The sequence below is a fragment of the Ciconia boyciana genome, chromosome 3, assembly GCF_034638445.1.
Source record: "Ciconia boyciana chromosome 3, ASM3463844v1, whole genome shotgun sequence".
NCBI classification, from domain to species: domain Eukaryota; kingdom Metazoa; phylum Chordata; class Aves; order Ciconiiformes; family Ciconiidae; genus Ciconia; species Ciconia boyciana.
In genome coordinates this window covers 1,484,792-1,500,674 of record NC_132936.1, presented here as the reverse complement: position 1 = coordinate 1,500,674, position 15,883 = coordinate 1,484,792, and the positions used below count along the sequence as shown (strand labels likewise).

General features: G+C 52.7%; 1 protein-coding gene across 2 annotated transcripts; it reads left to right on the top strand.

The window, feature by feature from the left end:
• Nucleotides 1–320: 320 nt before the first annotated feature.
• On the top strand, nt 321–11,865 carry CCDC25 (coiled-coil domain containing 25). Of its 2 annotated transcripts, XM_072858157.1 has the most exons (9): nt 321–459; nt 3,294–3,341; nt 4,116–4,155; nt 6,697–6,748; nt 7,269–7,344; nt 7,914–8,017; nt 9,121–9,323; nt 10,397–10,442; nt 11,818–11,865. In XM_072858157.1, exons 1-9 carry the CDS (start codon nt 435–437, stop codon nt 11,845–11,847), a joined length of 624 nt encoding a protein of 207 aa, XP_072714258.1. In that variant the 5' UTR covers nt 321–434; the 3' UTR covers nt 11,848–11,865. The 2 variants fall into 2 exon arrangements, with proteins under 2 accessions (XP_072714258.1, XP_072714259.1); XM_072858158.1 differs by lacking the exons at nt 10,397–10,442; nt 11,818–11,865 and having other exon boundaries at nt 9,104–9,241.
• The last annotated feature ends 4,018 nt before the right edge of the window (nt 11,866–15,883 follow it).

Sequence of the window (15,883 nt, the reverse complement as noted above, 5' to 3'; positions counted from 1 at the left end):
ATAAAATAAAATAAAATAAGCTGTGCTAGGGCTTCCAGCGCCCACACACACACTGGGCCGGAGGAGCTTCGCGCATGCGCACACGGCCGGGGGGAGGCCCCCCGCCGCCTCGCTGCAGGGCTGCGCATGCGCAATATGATGTGCCAGCGCTGCTGGAGCGGCAGACGCATGCGCAAGATTCCCTGTGCCGTCACCTCCCGGGAGTTAGGCGCATGCGCAACGCTCTTACTGGTTTCACCGCCCGAGGAGTTAGCGCATGCGTATAGAGAGGGAAATAGCGTTTGCCCCGTACTGCGCATGCGGGATGGCTCCGCGCGCATGCGCCGTGCTTCCTTCCGCTCCGGCTCCCCCCTCCCCGGTCGCCAGGCGCTGCTGGAGCGGGAGAGCGGCAGCCGTGTGGAGCCCCGGGCCGGGCGGGCTGAGGAGCCGCCGCCATGGTGTTTTACTTCACCTCCAACGGTGAGTAGGTGAAGGGAGAGCGGCTAGAAGCCCTGGCGGGGCGGGGCGGGCGCCTGTGGCGGGCTGGGTCCCGCCACTGTGAGGGGAGCGCTGGGCCGCGCCCCTGCCCGGTTCCTCAGTGAGCGGGGCCGCCCGGTAGCGGCACGTCCTCCTGCCCCTACCCCTCTGAGCCACCGCTGTTAGTCCTACCAGCGCCTTTTTGCGAGCCCCTGGGCTGGGCTGAGTGTAGAGGACCCGGTTTGGGCCGGAATCAGCTACACCTTAAAGCCACTTCAGGAGCTACGGGGTTTCTTGAGCTGAGGAGCCTCTCAGTAGTGGTCGCCATCAGCCTTGACTGAATAGCAGTACTGGTGAGTGACTTCTGAAAAGCTTTCTCAAGCCTACTGCTGTCAGGAGTTTGAAGGAAGGTATAATGCATAACTTGTCTTATTATTTTTCCTTTAATGTAGACAGGTCTGTTTTGCTTGCCCACATGAAAAGGTGAGCCCCTTCTGAAGCATCAGAAATCTGTGGTTTGATGCAGTATGGGCTGATGATACGGAGGCTGGTACAGAAATATTCCTTTTTGGTTTGCCCCCAGTCCTTTCACCCACCTGTGAAGGTTTTAGTATGGTTTTTATCCCTTGCCCACTGCATCCGCAAGGTAAAATTTTATAGCATTGCTTTCCTCAATTCTAGAGATGAAGTTCCTTAATGAGAAGGATTGGAGTGTCTGGCTGCTTGATTTTCCTTGGACAAGGCAAGACTGAACAGTCTTGTGAATGTTTCTTCAAGAAATTTGTTCCTGGGAGTTGTTTAAAAACTGTTTTTTCCTCTGTTGTGGAAAGTGAAACCCTTTACACGCCCAGTGAACAGATAACACTGGCTGCGTTGATCGCTTAACCTGATGCTCAGATGAAAACATTTTCTCTGGGCTGCTAGTGAGAAGTTCAGTGACTTTCCTGGACGTGGGCCTTTTTGTGGGGAGAAAAGCGCCTGACATGGTGCCCAGCAGACATGTGGGGTAACTTGGGGGGGTACTAGGAGCAGACGAGCTGCAGTTAACTCTGCTAATGATGTGAACAATCTCCCTTATTTTTAAACAATAGTTCTGCAGAGGGTTTCTGACCCATTAGAATCAGTTTTGCTGCCAGAGAGAGCAATAAGAAGACTCTTGCAGTTTGCCTAAAATGTGTTGCGCTGAACTGGGGTGTGTTAAATCACATGGGTTGGAAGTAATCTGCTCGGTTATGTTAGTGTTCCCCCGGTGTTTTGGCAGGATGGGTTTCATTTTCAGGGAACCATCATTAATACAACTTTAATTTTACGCTTATGGGTAGTGCCTGTAGTCATGATCTCTCATTCTCTGGTCTCTCCTATGTGTCCAGGGTGGATTTTTTTTCCAATCTTTAACTCCCACAGGCATATAATCCTGTCATATTTTTTTCAAATTTCCATTTCTTATTACCTCGTTACTCAATTTAAAAGTTTTGCCTGGGTTTTTGTGCTAATGATGTTGCATTTCTAATAAAAATGCCCTCAGAAAGGACCGGGTCAGTAAGCGGTTTGGGATCCAAGTCATTTCAGTGCCAGAGTTATAGCACGTAAGTGAAGTGTGTCTACTATTTTAGTGACTTTGAAAATATGAGATTAGACAGCGTATTTTCAAAGGAGGCAGATTTGGTCACCTGCATTTCATTTGTTTTGCTCGTAGTCTTGAATTTGCGCACTATCAGTGAGCGACTTTACAAATCCCGCTATGAATCCTGCTCATTCTGCAACAGTATATGAAAAATACAAATCTGTGTTGCTGCGGCAGGTTGTTTCGGCTACTGGCTGTTACGGCACGAAGCCGCCTGCTGAAAACCTGCTCTCGGTAATCCTTCGTGCTGACGGGCGCAGGTGCTGTAGGTCCTCGTGAAAAACAGCTAAATTTCAGTGCAGCGCTGAGGCTTGTTAGCTATGGCTGCAGTGTTTACTCGCTCGCAACATAAATGTTAAAAATTGAAGAAGCTAGAAACGTGGCAAACTGGTAGGTAGCGTTGCTGTGAAATTGGGATTTCCCTGCTGCCGTGGATGAGAACGGAGCTTTGGGTTTTTTTTAAAGCAGGTTGCTCAATGGTTTCTTCAAGAGAACTTCCCTGCCTGTAGCACCCTCTTACTGCTCTGTGCCCGTCTCCCAGCTGTGCTGGCCTTTGGTCCAGACGCTGAAGGGACACGTGTTTGGTTTCCCAGAATTGGCAGCGTCTTTACTGCGTGATGGAATGAGCCCTAAAGAAGAGAAGGATGTTGTTTTCAGTGCCCCAAAAAGGCACAGAGGGGACAAACAAGTCACCAACTGCTGTTTATGCAACTTCAGTCTTTCCGTTGAATTTTAATCCTCCCAGGCTACCTGGGGGAGGTTCACATCGGGCTTCTGGTACTTTGGGGAAGCAAGGGCCAGGCAGATGAGCTGTCTGGCTCAAGGCCACACCGAGAATTAATCCCAGACTGTAAATACGATGCTAGCCTTTCTGGCTCGCAGACGTGTGCTTAATTGAACAGATTATGCAATTACACAGATACAGTCTGAACCACCTGGATGTTGAGGGTGTTTTGCCCAGAAAACTGTTCCCTGCTGGATAATCTTCCGTGGAAAGCAGTGTAAACGCCACTTTCCAAAGTCCTTTGAAGCATTCTGGACAAAATCTGGAGGAAATGCAAAACAACCTTCCTTTGGCCCCCAGGAGGGAAGTGGGATGGATGGATGAAGCAGTTTTCATTCTAATTTCTGTGACCAAGACTGGTGTGTTTGTCATTCCTTGTACAATTTGTCCAAACCCCTTTTGATTTGTTTTCCTCTTTCTATCCCTCAGTTGTTCCTTCCGTTTACACCATTTACATGGGAAAAGATAAGTACGAAAGTAAGTACGTTGATGTAATGATGCCTAAGGGATTGGATGTAGATTTGTGGGGATTGAAGGTCATTTTGAAAGGATGTCTTTGCACATGTTAACTTGAAATCTTCTTTGAAAACTTGTCTACCCTTGCAAGTGATTCTGACTTACCCCTCTGAAATCCACTGTGTTACTTTTAGTTAGGGTAAATACATTTTGTAAATCCTCTAGGCAGAGTAACTGCAAATACAAGTGAAAACTAAATCAACTGAAAAAATTCCATCTAGAGAAAAATACTGTTTTTCAGGTTGTATCTGATAATTTTTTGCAAATCAACCTTCCCTTTCCCTGCTCAGTCTGTATTTTTCCCCTCTCCAGTGAGCATTCGTGCTCCGTAGGTTTCCTGGGCCCGTCCTTTCCCTCACGGTGAAGGTTACGGTTCTGCTGCGCCTCCTGTTTCCACCGCAGTAGTTGATGTGAAACCGGGTGTCTCGCTCCAAGGGAAAAGTGTTAGTGTGGCTGTTTTGAAGACTTAACCCAGAAAGTCTTCCCCCATTAGATTGATATTTGAAGAAACGTATTGTCACTTAAAAATTTCAAAATTCCGTGATGGAGGTGTTCCTGGCATACCTGTTTCCGCCATACCTGCGAGCAGGCGCGTGCAGCATTAAAGCCCTTTTCTGTTTCTGCGCAATCGCCCTGCAGTGGCTGACCAACAGTGGAGGGTTCCTGCTCTTGTCAGGTACTTTGATTTGTTGATGAGGTCCTGGGCTTTGCTCATTGATACTTTTATTCTTACAGATGAAGACCTAATAAAGTACGGCTGGCCTGAAGATATCTGGTAGGTACTGAAACTCACTGAAACAAATTGCCTTTCATTATGCAGCTGAGTCGAAAGTTCGTAACAACACTCTCCCTTCCACAGGCACTGTAGAGTCTCTTTTTTTCCAAGGCCACTTAGCAGTTTAAATGCAATCCCAGGGTGGAGGTGGATTGCAGCAGACCCAGGAGCAGCTGGCAGGACCCTGTTGATTCTGAATTCATTCCCCTGCATCTCTCCCTCCACCCCCTGCTTTGTCCATCGTAAGAGCCGGCCCCTTTGTGAAGCTTTTTGGGGTTTATCTGTGCATGGAGCTGCTGGAGTAGCAATAACTCCATACAGGGATATTTGTCTTTCAGAATATAGCTTGCTGCTACTCTTAGTGTGCTGGGGAAATGGGCAGAGTTAAACGAGAAGGACAGCTTGGTATTTGTAAGAGTCAAGTAAGAGTAGCAGCTCCTGGGTACCCCCGTGCACGGACAAGCGAAACCAGCAAAAGCAAAAGACTAACAGAGGACAAGGAGGGTGGAGGCACAAACCTGTGAAATCATGGAGCAGTCGGATGGGGCCTGGGGATGGAGACAGAAGTTTTTTGAGCAACAGTAAATGCTGGGCCTAGAAAAAACTGTCTGCTGTCTCCCAGTGCCTCTTCCTCTCTCTGTGCGTGCTTTGTGTCCCCCCTGTGTGCGCTGTGGGCAAGTACTGGCCTGTCCCGTAAAGCAGCTGTCGCTGTCTCAGGAGTTGGAGTCGGTGAGCAGGAACAGAGGAGTTTGATATTTTGATTCCTGCCGGGTGAAAGCCGTGTCTGCTCTAAGCAGACCCACTAGAGCTCCAGCCCGGCAGGCAAAAGGAAGCGCTCCGACATGTGTCGTTTGGTTTTGGCTGGTAAGATCTCATCAGAAGAGAAAAAGAAGAGAAGGGGAGTTCCCACTCCTGTTAGCAGCAGTTGGCGGCATCTTTGCTGGCTGGATTAGTCCATAAAGTTTCCAGACTGGTAAGGTTTGCGAGACGTTTGTGAAGGAGTTAGCTTGCTTTCAGACGCTAGCGTACAGACCAGATGGATCGCAGTTGCTGCCCTCTCCTTCACTAACGGTTTCTAACAAGAATCACCGTGTGGCTTTGTGCTCCTTCTCGCTGTTCAAGGTGGCCTTTGCCAGGATGAGCTGAGGTGTCTGGGTAGAACCGGAGGTTGAATAGGTAGTAGCTAACACACCCCGTAGCGGATATTTTGTCAGCAGTCAGCTAATTGGCAAGGGAATATTTTTTTCCTTTCTAGCAGAAGAGATTGTACTTCAGCTGAGTAAGACTTTGTTGTAGCAGTATCACATTCATTTTCTGTCTTGTGTTTGTCCTGTCACTACATAATTTAAGGTATATCTATACTGTTATTTAGGAGTGACCTTGAGATTTCATCCTTGAATTGCCTGAACCATGAGAGTTGTCTTTCCCCATCTCTTCGGTATCTTGTAGCTCACACCAACGTCGTCCATGTTGTTTTGTTTGTATCCTAGTGCCATCTCAACAAAATATCATAGGTCCTCTTGTGGAGGCCTCTGGGAATTGTTCTCCTGACGGTGGCTGGCACCTTTTAGACTTACTTCTGCTTAAGAGGGGTCCAGTGGAATTGGAGTAGGAGGCTCAGGAGGTACAAGCGAGAGCTCATGTGTTGGTGCTTGAGGGTTTCCTGTCTTGCAGCAGGAAGGAAAAAGTCCCATTATGTTAAAAAGAAAATGGTGTAGAGAAAGGTTGGGAGGTGACAGATCAGTTTCCCCCTTTCCATCCTTGGAAGTTTGCAGGGTTGGAGTGAGTGTTGATCAGGCCAGGGCTTAAAAAATAGGTGATGGCGGTAAAAACACAGTCAAGTTAGAAGAGGTCTGGCGAAGGGCAGCTGGAGCCATCAAGGAGATGAACGGCCGTGCTGTAAGGAGGGAGTGGAGAGGAGAGCACTCTTCAGTCTGGGGGTGGTGGTCAAGGTTTATGAAATCCTGGAGTGAAGTGAATGCAGAACTGGTGTTCACCTGCTGCCAGGACTGGAACCCACTGAAACCATGAGATCCGGTGCACTGCCCAGACAGCATCGCCTGCTCCTGCTGTTGGAGGCAGAGCACTGGGCTCCGTGGACTGTTCTCCTGACTGCTGAGAAACTGGTTTTTTTTCTTTTTTTTGCTCTGTGAGCTTGAGACCAGTCATGTAAGTGGTGTAACTAGCAGTGCCTACTGCAGAGTTCACGGGTTTGCTGTTTCTCTTAAGAATAAATAGACAGGCCAAAACACCACATGCGTAGGCTCATCCTGTGAGTGCTGCCTGCATGTAGTATAGCATTTAAAAGAAAAAAAGGGCGAGGGAAAGGGTTTTAATTTTTCAGTCTCCCATTGAGAGGACTGATGTTCCTTGAAGGATAGGCTCTGACTCCCTTGCCTGCTTTTAAACATGTATACCGTGAACATTTCTATACTTTTGTTGTCCACAGAGTGGCTGTTTTGTCACTTACTAGGAAATAAATCTTTCAGAACAGATCACCGTCTCTTATCCTCTGTTAAATGTGCTTTTTTTATTCTGTAGGTTTCATGTGGATAAACTCTCTTCGGCGCATGTGTACCTTCGGTTACACAAGGTAATCCTGTGAGACGTGTATTTAAAAACATTAATATTCACCCGGGTAAGAACTGCGCGCGCCCGTTCTGCAGTGATTCCTGCGCACAAGACCATCTTTGCTCACGTGAACCATTAAGGTCTGCAGGGCTCCCTAAGGGTGCAGGTAACCACCAGTGTGTGGAGACTGAATTTACAGCCTCCATTACCAAATAACATGGAGAGGAGCAGGAAGTTTAACGTGGCCCGACAGAGCAATTGATTTCTGGCTTGACACCAAGCGCGTGTCTAGGAACCGTCACCCCACTAAAACGGGGAGAATACTTTTGGGAAAAGCAGGGTGCAAATCACTTGTAGTGCTTCGAGCCTCTCCTTACAAATGCCATGGAAAACTCCAGTCTTGTGAAATGCGGAGCATAGAGGTGCTGGCTGTGTTTGCAGAGCATCATGCCCTGCATCCCGGCCGTGGCGGGTCTTCGTGTGCTCGTCAGTCCCTGCAGCCCCCCGCCACGAGCCGCTCACGTTGCCTTGCTCTGTCACAGGGGCAGACGGTGGATGACATTCCTAAAGAAGTTTTGATAGACTGTGCCCATCTAGTGAAGGCGAATAGCATTCAAGGTAATACTGATTCCCGGGAGATCGGTGTGAGGTGTTTGTGGCGAGTGTTTCTGGTCCGCAGGAGCATGTGGTTTTTGGATCAAACGTTGGTGACGTTTCTGCTGCGGTGCTCTCTGTTAAGCCTGTGCGTGCGGGTCTTACGGGAAGCAGATGTCGCTTGCAGCTGCTGGGGCTGCCCCTTATACTTTCATAAGGAGGGATTTTAAATCTCTGAAATTCCCGTTTGTGCCTCCGTATTGCTGTCTGAGCCAAGGAGGCCTTGCAGTCTCTTCTCTTACACCACCTTGGGGCCCCCTTCCATAGTAATCGCTCTTCTGGCAAAGGCAGTCTCCATCTGGAGTTCGTTAACGCTGCTGCGGCGCTCGTGTTACTGCAGAAAATGATGTCGTGGTGTTCTTCCGTTTCGCTGTAACACTGGAAGGACTTCTCCGTTTTCTTCTTTCTTGCCTAGCTGGTAATGTTTGTGACAAGAATAACTGGCAGTTTCCATACACATGGAAGACTTTAAGACCTTCCGGCAGGGAGAGAATTGAAATGTTTCCCTCCTTTCTTTCTCCCCTGCTTCCTAGGTTGCAAGATGAACAACGTCAACGTGGTGTACACGCCGTGGACTAACCTGAAGAAGACTGCAGATATGGATGTGGGGCAGATCGGCTTTCACAGGCAGAAGGATGTAAGTGTGTGCTGCAAGGCAGCGGCAGTGACCTGGTGGCAGACTGTAACATTTCCGTGTTATCCGCTGGGTGGATTGTCTTCAGCATTTGCCTTAAAGCCAGGGAATTATCCACTCCTGAAGCGTGAGAGAGATCCCAGGCACGTGTTTGGACTTGCCTGAACGTCACCTGAAAATCCGTGGTTGAGTGTCAGCCTGTAGCAGAGCGTAGCCTGTACAGCTTTTGTTTCCAAACTGCAGCACGGTGTAGCTGACGAGTCTTTGCTGATGCCGAACGGTACCACGTGTTAGTCTGTGCTATTCGCTTGAATTTACCTCCACCGAAATCGCCCCTTAGTACAGCTGAAGGGCCTGCATATGAGCAGGGACTTTAGATCAGCTCACAGGCAGTAGTGTAATCACGCGTCCGGAAGGGCTCAGGACTTGAACTTGCTGTGCAAAGGAGGGCTGTGCGGGGCCCTGGAGATGTCTATCGCTGTGTTCGCTCTACTGTCTCTGCTCCGAGAGCTGTTGCACCCTGGTGCTGCCTCTGAATGTGTTAAACCTGTTAAAAGGCCAAGCTGCATAGCTTTGGGGTAGGGTCAAGCCGGTGTACTAAGCTATTCCCAAGCCTGACCTACTGTCTCCAGATAGAGTTATGCTTAAATTTTGGTTCAGTAGCTTGGCTGCAGTTGTTTGACTAAACCAGGTCTGTACCAGGGCGAGAAATGCTAAAAACCCCGCAGTCAACAAGCAGCACGTGAGCTTCTCTTCCCAGAATGGTCTGCAGAGACCTCCTGCTACCTCTTCAGGAAGCGGCAGAGACCGCTTCTCGTCTCTTGGCCTCTTTGTTGAGGCATGTGCCAAGAAATGAAATTAGTAATGCTTATGTACTTAGCAATGCTTACGCTTATTAGCTATGTGCTTCTGAGTGTTGGGAGTGGGCCTCTTATTGCTGTTACACAACCTGCTGAATAGGCCTCGGTGGCAGTGATTTTCCTTAGCATCTGTTTTTGTGGGATTCAGCCATGTGTAAAGTGGAAATAGGGTGTTTTCTTTCCGTTGAGAAAGTGCCAGAATTAAAGTATTTTTTTATAAGGATCACAGTTCTTTGCGCTCCAAAGGTGAAAATGCTGACAGTGGAGAAGAAGGTGAATGAGATCCTGAACCGGCTAGAGAAGACAAAAGTGGAGCGCTTCCCAGACCTGGCTGCTGAGAAGGAAGCCCGGGACAGAGAGGAGAGAAATGAGAAAAAAGCCCAGATCCAAGAGATGAAGCGGAAGGAAAAGGAAGAGATGAAGAAGAAGAAAGAGCTGGAAGAACTTAGGTAAGTAATGAATTGTAGTGCCAGCTTCTAACTTCTGCAGTTTTCGTCGGCGCTGGGAGAGAGTCATGGGTCAGCAGTTTCTGTCTAATAGTCGGCCCGGCGTTACTCAGTGTTCAGCTGACCTGCTCTGGCACAGATGTCTGCACGGCCCAGTGATTTCCTTTGTCTTTAGAATAAATGCATTTTCCCTATTTCTCCTAAAATAAACCTGGATGGTAAACCCTTGTTAAAAGAAAGGACTCTGTCTTTTCAAACCTGTCCCTAACTTGGGTGAAATCGGGCAAGCCGCTTGGTGCTCTCTGTCACTGGGATGGCAGCAATTGCTCCCAGCTTTGCATGAGCCTTGGAAAGCACTGAGCCTTCGCTGGAGTTCTTCAGCTTCCTCTTGCGTCGCTGATGTTAACTAAGACGTGTGTGAATCCTCAGTCACATGCTCCTTTACAGACAGAACGCGGGATGGTGTTTTGAAATGTCGTATTGACCTTTCTGTCCGTGCCGTAGCATGTGTGAGCTTGTTCCTTAGTGCTGACGGCCCCGTCCAGCACTGGACGTCTCTGCTGGCTGGCTCCAAAAGCTCGCTTTTAAGCTTTAGTAAGTTGTGTTTATCTGTAAATGACAGTGAAACCAGAATTTGAAAAACTCCAGGATTTCCTGAGTGATTCCACGCATGTAGAGGTCAGAAAAGAGGGCTTAGAGAAGCAAACTGAACTGAAGAGAAGTCGCCAGCAGGCACGTCTGTGCTGCAGAGTAAGGGGCCTGCCTGCTTATTTAACCCTGCCCCAGAGCTGCCTCTTGGCCATCCCCCAAAGTAAAGGATTTTCTACCTCCTGGGATGATCTTGCTGGTGGTTCCTGAACAAAGCTGTGGAGAAGCAGTCTGCATAGTGCCTGGCCTTTTTCTGGTTCTTTTAATTAGCCAAAGAGTATGAGAGAAGCAAATATTCATCTAGGCTGCCTGAGTTCAGAAAGGAAAAATATTTGTTTTTCTGGTATTTGGTCCAGTTTTATCAAAACGCCTCTCTGTTGGTGGGTTTTGAAAACATATCATGCAAGATAATCTAATTTCCCTTCCAGGAGCTACTCATCATTAATGAAGGCTGAGAACATGTCCTCCAATCAGGTAAGAGCCAGCTGATGCCCACAGAAACCTTTCCGAGATGGCTGAAATTCAATGCGGGATCGTGATGGTACAGCTCCCGCATTGCGGTCTGGTTTTGGTGACTCCTGCATGACAGAGCACAGCTCCCTCACCCCTTCTCGCTGAAGGACATTGCCACTTTCCTCCACTTTCTGAGAGGGCCCTAGTGCTTGTACGTCAGCCGGGAGGAGCCTGTGCTGCTGGAAATGTCTGCAAAGTCCTGCCCGTCCCCTTCCCACCCCTGTGAAAGAACAGGTAGAGCTTAAAGTGGGGCACCAGGCTCGACTCTCCTTAGGAGCTGTTCGGGCATAACCTGGCTTGTGAGTAGAGGAGGTCTCCCCAGTGGCTACCACGGCCTGCATACGCCACCTTGTTACTTCAAAGGAGGGGAAAACATTTTTTTAACAAGAAATAAACTGGAGATGTACGGACAACAGTTGGGGGAGGGATGAATATAGGTGCTGAGGGGCAGGAGAGGAAGCGTGAAGGGATGTGCTTGCAGAGAGCAAGTGGGCGTCAGACCGGGGACTGGAGCGGTATAACGTGGCTTCAGTTTGACGGGGCAGAAGGAGCACAGGCCAGCAGGAGGGAACTGAGGAGGTGGATCGCTGGGGGCTGAAGTTCAGAAGAGGTCCTGACATGCGGTGGATGCATCTGTGCTTTGCTTGAGGTGTGGCGCGTCCGCAGCGTCCTCCTTGGTGGGACCTTGGGCAAACAGATCTTGGAGCTCCTCCGAGTGACCCTCAATTTAAAACCCACCTTTTGCATCCTAGTCCCTGACTAGCCGTTTAGAGGAGTGTGCGGTTTTCAAGAATTGTTGATTTTCCTCCTGGTTGGCACGCAGATCCCCTTTGAAACTTGAACCGGGTTGAAGTACGAGCGTCTCCTGACGCACACAAGCGGGCTGTGCCCCATTAGTGACGCTTGCCAGGGAGAAGCGCCGTAGAAATGCTGTGCAGGGGGTCTCCTCCTCTCAGCACCTGACCCCCACATGATGCCAGACTGCTTTCCTTCTCCCGAGTTGGAAAGAAGCTCAGGTCGTGATACGGTGATGGTCCACGAAGCTGCTGGCGAGGGCCTGGTCTCTGGTTCCTCCCAGGCAGCAGCAGATGGGCTGCAGTTTCAGGGAAGTGAGATATCGCAGGGACAGCAAAGAGCCACTGCTGTTTCACAACACAGAGCTTCACTTGGGGCCGTTCCCGCTCCAGAGCTGCTGGTGTGCGTCTGTTTGGTCTGATTTCATGGTGTTTGTACTGAAATGGCAGGCAACCAGAATAAATGGCAATTCTGAAATCACCGTTTCACCGCTTTCCGTTTTAACGTGCACAATGATCCTGATTTGTCTTTCTCCCCACAGGATGGCAACGATTCAGATGACTTTATGTAAATAAAGTCTCTCTCCTTTATCAATCGTGAGGTGGTTTGGGATGTCTTAATATGTCACCATCGCTAAGAATGCCAAAAAAAAAAAAACAAACCCCAAAAAGTGAACTCTGACTCCATTTCTTCAGAACCTGCTTGGTTCTCCCGGCAGCCTGACCAGCTCTGTGCCATGGACAACTTCTGAAGGGAGAAGATCTTTATGTCTGCACATACATCTCTTTTTTTCAGGGACGTGGGTGGAAGGAAGCGGAATCGACTTTCAGTTCTATAAAGACAATGATATTTATTCTAGCGAAGGGGGTGGTGTAGCTTTTAATCCAACAAGATTTAAAGAAAAGGAAACAAATCGTGCTGTCTCACCGCTGGCCCGGCAGCGGAGCGTCTCAGAAACAGTTGCCGTTCACTCGCTGTCACCGGTACGTACGCGAGCCCGAACGCGACGCTGCTGACTGCATAACTCTTCTCTTCATGCTGGCGATGGTCAGCAAAGCTGGGGGATCCCTTTACAATTGGGGGGTGTAAATTTGGACGAGCTCACGGCTGCTTTGCAGACTTGCCCGGCCCTTGCTGGCAGTAAATCTGGTGGCTCCTCGTTAAATACAGAGCTACAGATGATGAAGACTGAGCTCGGTTGATGTTGCAGCCTACTTGAGCGCGTGATCGCGGGCTGTGATCTTAGCACAGCATGAGAGTAGCCCCACGGTGTAGTTTTTTCTTAAATTACGCTTGATTCCTGGGCTGTTCTTTCAAAATCTTCTCTGGAGAGAGAAGTTTGCGAAGAAGAGTTGAGTTTTGCGCAGCGTCTACGCCTGTCCAGGCCGGAGCTCTTGCCTGAGCGCTCTGTAAGGTTTCATGGATGAGTCTGTACAAAACGGTCGCGATAATCCTTGCAGCCCCTGTATATATGTCACGATTAAATTCATACTGTGCTGGTAAAATGTGCTGCTAGGTGGGAGTCTCCCGGTGTGCTCATGCCTCCGAGAAGGAGCAGAGCTGTGAGGAGGGTCCGCGGAGTCTCTCGGGCAGCAGAAAGCCCTGCAGAGCGTGGCCGTGCCGAGGGGGGACAGCAAAAAATTTCCGAAAGTCTGGTTTTGGGGTGCATCTGCGGATGCTGCAGACGTGCCTGCGGCCTCGGCAGGGTGGGAGCTGGGGGACGAGCCCCTCTGCCTCCAGCCTTGCTTCTCCCCAGTGCGAAGCGAGGGTGTCTCCTGGTGCGGGGGGGGGATTTGGGGAGGGGGATAGGCAAAAGGGAAGCGTGCCTTAACGAACTTAACGGTCTCATCAGAGCATTACTGAATTATGACAGGAGAAAAATCCTACCCTGCTACAAGGGCAAGTCCTAATAATAGGACGCTTAAAGTTATCCGATGTGCTTCCCAGCATCTACCCCCTTCCCTCTGGGTCCCCAGGGTGCGGGGTTGGGGCTGGGGAGAGCGTGGGGGTCCAGGCCCTCACCAGCCCCCGGTTCTTGCTGGGAGGAGGAGGAGGAGGAGGAGGAAGGCTGGTGGGCTGTGCATCTTCTTGCTGCTCATGTCCTGTCTCAGCTCAGGCCGACCTGAACCCAGGGTGACCCCAGCTAATGCCACCCCAAACTCTCCCCAGTGTCCCGTGTCGTCCCCGTCCCCCCCCCTTTAGGGACCTGGCGTGCAAGCTGGCCCGGGGCCTGGCGGGGGGGTAAACCACCCCAGGGCTGATGGGGAAACTGAGGCACGGTGCCGCAACTGCTTTTCTTCCCTCTCCCAGCTGCCCCTGGCAGAGGCAGGGGAGAAGCCAGGAGTCTGGGAGGTCTCCGGGGGGCGAGGAGCTGGGGGGACCCCGCCTCGCCCCGCAGCCTCGCCGCTGCCAGGCCTCCCTCCTCCCCGCCATCAATGGGCCCTTTCACGGGACGCGGGTGTTGGCCGGGGCCGGTGACCTGACAGCAACACCCGCGGCCCTGCAGCTGCGAGCTGTTGTGCTTGGCTGCGGCACCCGCCGCGGCGGCTCCGGTGTCCTCCGTCGACGGGCGATGTCCCCTGTGCGTCACTCCCTGTGGGCTGCGTGTTCCCGGCACCCTGCGTGCGGCTGTCCGTGGGCTGCCTGTCCCCAGGCACCCTGTGCGTGGCTGCCACGGGGCCACGTGTCCCCAAGCACCCTGTGCATCGCTGCCACGGGGCCATGTGTCCCCAGGCACCCTGCGCGTGGCTGCCACGGGGCCACGTGTCCCCAGGCACCCTGCGCATGGTTGACATAGGGTCACATGTCCCCAGGCACCCTGTGCATCGCTGCCACGGGGCCACGTGTCCCCAAGCACCCTGTGCATCGCTGCCACGGGGCCACGTGTCCCCAAGCACCCTGTGCGTGGCTGCCACGGGGCCACGTGTCCCCAAGCACCCTGTGCATCGCTGCCACGGGGCCACGTGTCCCCAAGCACCCTGTGCGTGGCTGCCACGGGGCCACGTGTCCCCAAGCACCCTGTGCATCGCTGCCACGGGGCCACGTGTCCCCAGGCACCCTGCGCGTGGCTGCCACGGGGCCACGTGTCCCCAAGCACCCTGTGCGTCGCTGCCACGGGGCCACGTGTCCCCAAGCACCCTGCGCATGGCTGCCACGGGGCCACGTGTCCCCAGGCACCCTGTGCGTGGCTGCCATGGGGCCACGTGTCCCCAGGCACCCTGTGCATCGCTGCCACGGGGCCACGTGTCCCCAAGCACCCTGTGCGTCGCTGCCTGTGGGCTGTGTGTCCCCAGCACCCTGCGCATCGATGTCCACGGGACTGTGTCCCCCCAGGCACCCTGTGCACGGCTGCCCATGGGGGCTGCGCGTCCCCAGCACCCTGTGCGTCGGGACCCCCTGTGCCAGGAGCTGCTGTGTCAACGCCGTCCTTCCACGACGGGGAAGGGCAGGGATGGCGAGAGGCCATGCAGCCCCGGCCGCCCCACTCCCCTCCGTGCCCACCCCACCGGCCAGCAGCCGCCAAGAATAACCCCCTCGCCGGCGAGCGCTCCCAGCTGCCGTCAGCACTTCCCACCCGGCCCTTCCCCGCATCCATTCCTCGTTTATTTATTAATCCTTTTGCTCCCAGCTCTGAAATCCTATCGCCCACCCTCGCCACTGCCTGGAAAGCACAGCTCTGGCCGGTGCCGGGTGGGAAAACCCTGCCCTTGCACATTTTTCGCAGGCCCAAGGGAGGAGGCGGCTGCCCATCGGCAAACACCGGCACAGCCGCTGCCCAATATTATGCTAAGGCTGCTCCCCGGCCAGATGTGCTCCGGCTTTCCGCAGACGCAGGAGTTTGGGAAGGGGTGAGAAGGTCGGGGTGGGGGTTACGGCATGGCCGGGTTCTACCTAGTTAGGGGAAACTGAGGCACAGAGCGGTGATGGGTACGGCCGAGGCTCCGGCACCCGGCTGCGTGCCGGCGGCGGAGGTAGCTGCACCCGGTTCGTTAGGATCCTGCGTTTGTGCTGGGTGCTGCGGGTCGGCGTGGCGGAGGCAGCACCCGCTCCTGGCACCCACAGCCCAGCCGCGTGCCCGCGGCACGCTCCCCGCCGGCCCTCGTGGCCGCGTCCTTGCCGCAGGCGTGGGTGATGATCGCACGAGGACTCGCCGCGGTGCGGCACCCGCGGCACCAAGGGCCCGGGATGCCGGGATGGGCTGGCACAGGGCAGGTTTGCAGGGTGCCCGTGGCCCCCCCCAGCACCGGGCGGGTTCGCATCCCGTCCCTTGTCATCAGCTTGGAACTGGGATACCCCCCCCAGCAGCCCCCCGCCCCGGGGTGGGGGCTCAGGGCTTTCTCCTGAGCAGTACAAACCCAGCCGCTGCCCGGGGGCCTGTCAGCCTGTGCCCCATCCGTGTAACGAGTTGTCAGGTCTCTGCTCCCCCCACCCCCCGCTCAGAGCCCCCCCAGACCCTGTGCTGCCTCTCCAGCCACAGCAGCTACAAATCAGGGCCGGGGCCGCGTTGGCCCATGTTAATAACCAGCCCCGGGCTGTTTCTGCGATGAAAACAGGAAACTGCTTTGCCAACAGCAATAAACTGCCCGGCCGGCCGGATCCTGTGCCCC

Bases quoted from the DNA above. Each gene is read 5' to 3' on its own strand.
- CCDC25 (XM_072858157.1), top strand. From the start codon at position 435: ATGGTGTTTTACTTCACCTCCAACG. The intron at 7,345-7,913 runs GTAATACTGATT...CCTGCTTCCTAG, and splicing joins GAAGGCGAATAGCATTCAAG to GTTGCAAGATGAACAACGTC. The intron at 8,018-9,120 runs GTAAGTGTGTGC...TGCGCTCCAAAG, and splicing joins GCTTTCACAGGCAGAAGGAT to GTGAAAATGCTGACAGTGGA.